Source organism: Penaeus japonicus, unplaced genomic scaffold (genome assembly GCF_977035675.1).
Source record: "Penaeus japonicus unplaced genomic scaffold, GWHDUDI00000001_assembly GWHDUDI00000038, whole genome shotgun sequence".
Taxonomy (NCBI): Eukaryota; Metazoa; Arthropoda; class Malacostraca; order Decapoda; family Penaeidae; genus Penaeus; species Penaeus japonicus.
Genome location: NW_028234440.1, coordinates 17715694 through 17723043, shown reverse-complemented (window position 1 = coordinate 17723043; position 7350 = coordinate 17715694). Strand labels below are relative to the sequence as shown.

Here is a 7350-nt window from a genome sequence, read left to right as displayed (position 1 = left end):
GTGCTTTAGAGCAAGAGGTCGGCAACTTACTGTATGTCATTGCTCTCTAAAGATGGTGTTTGTCAAAGACCTTGCATGGGTGCCATTCAAGGCTCTCTCTCCTGCTGGTGCTAGGAGAAAATCGTGTCATCTAGGTTTTGGATTTTAGGCGAAACCCCCTTTTACTTAATATTGCGGCACCTATAGCAACTATGATTGCAATTGTCATCATCACTCACTCCTTACTCCACGCACAATGACGCAATGATCCCAAATCCCCACACGTCATGTACGTCACGACACCCGCCGTCAGACCAAAAACTCCAGCGTTAGGTATGTCAAGATTTCTCAACCTTCTGGCCACCATGAAAAATAATACATTCGAATTCTAACACTAACCATGTAATATTTTGGGGGTTCTTGACTTAATTAATAATTAAACCAGAGGGAGCCATCGCAAAGTAAATGACTGATATACTTCTTTGGGAGATTGGTGATATGAGTCAGAAAGATTATGATCATAGTAATTATGAAAAAAAACCAGAATTTTAGCAATGATAATACAGATAATGAAAATGGTAACATTGTACATAATGGTAATTGTCTTGTGTAATAGCAATCATTTAAATGGGTAGGTTACTTGACAACAATAATGATTTTGTTATGATTTTACTCATTATGAAAAGGTGGTTTGAATTTTGAAAATGTGAAGGATTTAATAAAAGAAGGCTATTTTTCTGTTTGTCTATGGCACATGTATTTCATTTGAACCCAGATTGGTGTGAATGCTCACTCAATGATATCAAATAAGGAATAAGGAATTCTTTATATCCCATGTCAGAAATAACACAATAGGTGTATGCAAATGTATATGTGTGTGTGTATGTCTGAGTCTGTGAGTTTATATGTGTATGTGTATGAATGTGTTTATATGTCTCTGTGTGTAGATATGTGTGTGAACGAACGTGCTTGCTTCTGTGCGTGCCCACCATTGTATATGTGTGTATAGATATATGAGTGTGTGAGTGTGTGTGTGTGTGTGTGTGTGTGTGTGTGTGTGTGTGTGTGTGTGTGTGTGTGTGTGTGTGTGTGTGTGTGTGTGTGTGTGTGTGTGTGTGCGTGTGTGAGTTTATATGTGTATGTGTATGAGTATGTGAGTGTGTTTATGTGTACTTGTGTAGATATGTGTGAGAGCGAACGTGCTTGCATCAGTGCGTGCTCACGATTGTATATATGTGTGTGTGTGAGTGTGAGTGTGTGTGTGTGTGTGTATGTGCGCGTGTCTGTGTGTCTGCATGCCCATTCATACTTCCCTCGCCCATCCTCTCAATTTCGGAACTGGCACAAAGCAGCGAGGTCACGGCCCGTGTCGCACCTCAGGTCATTCACCGTCGTCCACAACCCCGAGCACATTTCGTAGGGTCCGTCCGAGGGCTCCGTTGCCGAAAAGAAGATGGAACTGTTGCTGACTAGATTGCCCAGCTGGTCGTACCATGGACCACCTATCGTAAGCTGCAAAAAGGAGAGAAAAGAAGAGAAAAAGGAATGAATTAAAGCAATATCAATAAGTGTTGCTGACTAGATTGCCCAGCTGGTCGTACCATGGACCACCTATCGTAAGCTGCAAAAAGGAGAGAAAAGAAGAGAAAAAGGAATGAATTAAAGCAATATCAATGGTGGTAATGATAGTGATAGCGATGATAGTAATAATGATAGAATTAAAGAATAAGCGAATAATCAATCAAAAGGACGATGCAGGGAAAGGAGCCACGCCACGCCCACCTTTCGATTCTAACCACGAGGGTCCCTCCTTGCAGGACGCCATGTAATGTCATCCTAGCAAGACGCCAGGTAAGGTCATCCTAGCAAGATGCCAGGTAAGGTAAGGTCATCCTAGCAAGACGCCAGGTAAGGTCATCCTAGCAAGACGCCAGATAAGGTCATCCTAGCAAGACGCCAGATAAGGTCATCCTAGCAAGACGCCAGATAAGGTCATCCTAGCAAGACGCCAGATAAGGTCATCCTAGCAAGACGCCAGGTAAGGTAATCCTACCAAGGCGCCAGGTAAGGTAATCCTAACAAGGTGCCAGGTAAGGTCATCCTAGCAAGGCGCCAGGTAGGGTCATCCTAGCAAGGCGCCAAGTAAGGTCACCCTAGCAAGACGCCAGGTAAGGTCACCCTAGCAAGACTTAAGGTAGGGTCACCCTAGCAAGACTTAAGGTAAGGTCATCCTAGCAAGACTTAGGTAGGGTCATCCTAGCAAGGCGCCAGGTAAGGTAATCCTAGCAAGACTTAAGGTAAGGTCATCCTACCAAGGCGCCAGGTAAGGTAATCCTAACAAGGTGCCAGGTAAGGTCATCCTAGCAAGGCGCCAGGTAGGGTCATCCTAGCAAGGCGCCAAGTAAGGTCACCCTAGCAAGACGCCAGGTAAGGTCACCCTAGCAAGACTTAAGGTAGGGTCACCCTAGCAAGACTTAAGGTAAGGTCATCCTAGCAAGACTTAGGTAGGGTCATCCTAGCAAGGCGCCAGGTAAGGTCATCCTAGCAAGACGCCAGGTAGGGTCATCCTAGCAAGACTACAGGTAAGGTCATCCTAGCAAGACGGCATGTAAGGTAAGGTCATCCTAGCAAGACGGCAGGTAAGGTAAGGTCATCCTAGCAATACGCCAGGTAAGGTAAGGTCATCCTAGCAAGACGGCAGGTAAGGTAAGGTCATCCTAGCAAGGCGCCAGGTAAGGTCATCCTAGCAAGACGCCAGGTAAGGTCATCCTAGCAAGGCGCCAGGTAAGGTCATCCTAGCAAGACGCCAGGTAAGGTCATCCTAGCAAGACGCCAGGTAAGGTAAGGTCATCCTAGCAAGACGCCAGGTAAGGGTCATCCTAGCAAGGCGCCAGGTAAGGTCATCCTAGCAAGACGCCAGGTAGGGTCATCCTAGCAAGGCGCCAGGTAAGGTCATCCTAGCAAGACGCCAGGTAGGGTCATCCAGATAAGGTCATCCTAGCAAGGCGCCAGGTAAGGTCATCCTAGCAAGACGCCAGGTAAGGTCATCCTAGCAAGGCGCCAGGTAAGGTCATCCTAGCAAGGCGCCAGGTAAGGTAAGGTCATCCTAGCAAGACGCCAGGTAAGGGTCATCCTAGCAAGACGCCAGGTAAGGTCATCCTAGCAAGGCGCCAGGTAAGGTAAGGTCATCCTAGCAAGACGCCAGGTAAGGTCATCCTAGCAAGACGCCAGGTAGGGTCATCCTAGCAAGACGCCAGGTAAGGTCATCCTAGCAAGGCGCCAGGTAAGGTCACCCTAGCAAGACGCCAGGTAGGGTCATCCTAGCAAGGCGCCAGGTAAGGTAAGGTCATCCTAGCAAGACGCTAGGTAAGGTCATCCTAGCAAGACGCCAGGTAAGGTCATCCTAGCAAGGCGCCAGGTAGGGTCATCCTAACAGCCAAGCAATGACAGATGATAACCCTGATTCATAAATAATACACAAAATATAAATACAATAGAGGATGTTCAGACATTCAGGTCGCGTCTTTAGGCCTATATGTATAAACAAAGAGAAGTTAGGAAGATAGAAAAATATGAAGGGGAGACAGAGCGAAAGAGATAGAGATAGATAGATAGCAAGATGGAGATAAATAGCTAGAGATATAAACAGACATATAAATGGAGAGAGAAAAAAGAGAGAGACAAAAAGAGAGAAAGAGAGAAAAAAAAGAGTGAAAGTGAGTGAAACAAGTTTCGTTTTTTTTACGGAACATAGTAAACCATTTCAAATCTTAATTCCTCTATTTTAAGAATAGCTTTAGGATGGGGGTATATGACAATCAATCAATCAGTATTATCAAAATATTTGTTGTTGTTGTGATGAATGCCAGCACTATCATCCTTTCAGTAAATCATGTTCACTATTATATTCATCATCATTACAATCATTTCTTGTCTTATTGTCAAAAACTGTAAGAACACATACTGTACAAGGCAAACTTTGAGCCTAAGGTTTCCACCCACTTACCTATTGCCTCCCACACAATATATCTTAAATATTCATTACTCTTAGCTCCTACTTCTTTCAGTTTATGGACATTTAGAAAGAGAAAAAGAGAGATAGGGAGAGAGAGAGGGAGAGAGAGAGAAAAGAGAAAAGAGAGAAGGAGAGAGAGAGAGGGAGAGAGAGAGAAGAGAGAAAAGAGAGAAGGAGAGAGAGAGAGAGAGAGAGAGAGAGAGAGAGAGAGAGAGAGAGAGAGAGAGAGAGAGAGAGAGAGAGAGAGAGAGAGAAGTGCGGGATAGAGAGGGAGAGAGAGGGAGAGAGAGAGAGAGAGAAAGAGAAAGAGAAAGAGAAAGAGAGACAGAGACAGACAGAGAAAGAGATAAAGCAAGAAAGAGACAGCTAGGAAAGAAAAGTGTTCTAAGAATCTTACCTACCAAATCAGTCCCACAGCCACAACCCCCCTAACCCTCCTTCCCTACAGAAATCGCCCAATCTAAATCCCTTCCAAAAAGAACCACACACGCAAGAACTCACCCTCCTCAGCCCCAAGAAGAACCCAGGAACCCCCATCAGTTCCTTCAGCTCCTTCATCCAGTCCTTGTCATTCCTATAAGCCAAGACAGCTCCTGCGCTCTGACAGAGGTCGCTGGCTTCGTCCCACGTCTGCTCAACGACCGGGAAGACCAGGTGGTCGTGTTCTTCGCCGACGAGAAGGATGTACGTGTGGCTACTCGGGTTGGCTGGATACGTGATGGAGGTCGGCGAGAAGGTAGAGTGGACGCTGCATAATTGGTCTTCCGGTGACCAGCTCCAAGCGAAACACCGGGTGTTGCGACACAAGGTGCTGCATCTTTGTGGGTAGGTGGGAGGGAGGGGGGGGGGGTAGGAAGAACCGATAGATATAAGTAATATTTATTTAGATTGGAGATTAGGTTGAAAATTTAAAATAAGTTAAAGTAATATTTTTTGTTGTATGTTGTTAACACTGTTTATTAAGATTGGTGAATAGACTGAAAATTAAAAAAAAGCTAAAGTAATATTTGCTGTACGTTGGTAACACTGTTTATTAAGATTGGTCATTAGATTGAAAAAATAATAATATTTGCTGTATGTTGGTAACTGTCTGAGAAATGTTTTTTTTTTTGAGAAATGTTGTCTTTTTAAAATTTTAATGGCGTGACGAATGTTATCTGAATGTGTAGGGCACCAACGTATTACCAACGCACTTCATCTTAAAAAAAAAAAAAGTGTTGGTTTGCTTTTAGTTGTTTGTTTGTACCTAACTGGATGATATTATTTTTTTGTGGCAGGGCGATTTCTTTTTCCATTTTTATTAATGGCATGACGAATGTTATCTGAATGTGTACCAGCGTATTTAAGGGTAAACAGAAAAAAGAGAGAAAAAAAGGAATATTGTCTTTTTTGCTGGATAATATATATTTTTTTTTTTGTGACAGCACGAATATTTTTTTACAGTAAGTGTAGTAACAACACGCTGCAACTTTGAAAACAAAAAATCAGGTTTAAATGTTTGTCTTATACTTTTCTAACAATGTGTGGAAAATTACCTATGCTATTATCTATTCGACGCTTATTTTCCATAAGTCTTTAAACTAATCTAATTTCTTTTATCGATACAACTTTTATTGGTACAACAAAAAACAACATGAGTGTTAGTGCTTTAATACTGTATAGCATTTTATTGCTCATTCGTGATCAGGAAACATTCGGTGATAGCCATGACTGAATGTTTTTTTTTGTTTGTTTGCTTCATTTGCAAATGTTTTTCTTCTTGTTGGTTTATAAGAAAATGTAGCAAAAGGAAGTTCACATTTTTTGCTACTTCAGTTAACACACTGTGGTTTTAGATGTCATGCTATTTATATTCATGTTAATCATTATCATTACTATTATTAGCATATTGTTTTTGTTACTATTATTATTATCATTATCATCATTATTATTATTACCACCATTATTATTATCGTTATCATTATTGTCATTATTATAATCACTGTTATCATCACCACCACGATTATTATGATGATTTTCATCATTATTGTTATTATCATTATTATTACTATTACTGTTACTACCTTTAATCAATATTATTATTACCATTGTTATCATTATTATTTTGATTATTTATCATATTAATATCATTATTGTTATCATTACTATTTCCATTATTTTCATTATTATATATATTTTTTTCATTATAGTTTTTATCAACTTTATAGTCCTTGTCCTTATCATTATTATTTTAAATATCATTTTTACCAGTGTTTTATTACTCTCATTATCAATATCATTACTGTCATTAGTAAATGTAAGTTTATCAGTATTTTCTTTATTGTCATTGTCAGTATTATCATTATCATTATTATCATTACACTTAACATCATCATTATCATCATAATATTATAATCATCATCATCATAATCACTATTATTACTACCATTATCACGAAAACGCCTAACAGTACTACGATCTCAGAGGCTCCATCAAAAACCTAAAAAAAACCACTACAGAAAGAAGAAGAAGAAGAAGAAATAAAAAATGAAAGTACAAAAACAATTCAGAAATTCCAGAACTTTCCACCCGACTCACCCCATCCATGAGACCGAGGAGAACACAGGGTCATCCCAGGTGAATTCAGCATCATAAAACATGCGCTTGTAGACTGAAATGTCCTTGTTTGCATGGCTCATGGCAACGACCCCGAGCACCGTGATCAACAACGACCTGATTAAGCACGACCACATTGTTCAAAGGAACTTCTATATGACGAGAACGAAGGACAGTTCTTTCGAGACTGCGAAGAACTGAGTGATTCTTCAGCCAGTGTGTCGGAGATGTTATTGGAGCTTCCGAGATGTGTATCAGCCAATCACGAGGCTCTTAGCGGGTTAGTCGTGTATCAGCCAATCACGAGGCTTTTAGCCGGTTAGTCTGGCATTTGTGGGAGTGGCTTATCGTTCATTGGTTACGATCCGAGTTGTTGAAAAAAAAAACCGTTATCTGTTTCTGTTTGTCGGTCTGTTTTTCTGTCTGTAATTAACTTAAAACAAAATAACTAAATAGTGATTATTATTACAACAACAAACTCTCCAAAACGCGTTGCAAGACTTGAATTCATGTATTTTATCCCTGACTTAATTAATGGATGAATATGTACTGGAATACTTATACATTGATGCATGTTCGAATGATTACATACATTCATACACACATACGTAAGAGTGGGCGCGTGGGAAAGAGATTGAACTCATTGTAAATATCCTACGTATTCGGAGAGAGAAGAAATTAATAGTTCTGCAAAATGAATTGCATCATAAATCTACGGAGGGTTTCATGAGATAACAAAAAAAGGGAAAATTTGAAGAAAA

General features: G+C 40.6%; 1 protein-coding gene across 2 annotated transcripts; it reads right to left on the bottom strand.

Moving 5' to 3' along the window:
- Positions 1-711: 711 nt before the first annotated feature.
- Positions 712-6785, bottom strand: LOC122259011 (uncharacterized). 2 transcript variants are annotated; one of them, XM_043025454.2, is made up of 3 exons: positions 6572-6785; positions 4496-4811; positions 712-1491 (listed from the first exon to the last, which is right to left on the bottom strand). In XM_043025454.2, exons 1-3 carry the CDS (start codon positions 6724-6726, stop codon positions 1306-1308), a joined length of 657 nt encoding a protein of 218 aa, XP_042881388.2. In that variant the 5' UTR covers positions 6727-6785; the 3' UTR covers positions 712-1305. The 2 variants fall into 2 exon arrangements, with proteins under 2 accessions (XP_042881388.2, XP_086388972.1); XM_086532846.1 differs by having other exon boundaries at positions 4496-4805.
- Between the last annotated feature and the right edge of the window lie 565 nt (positions 6786-7350).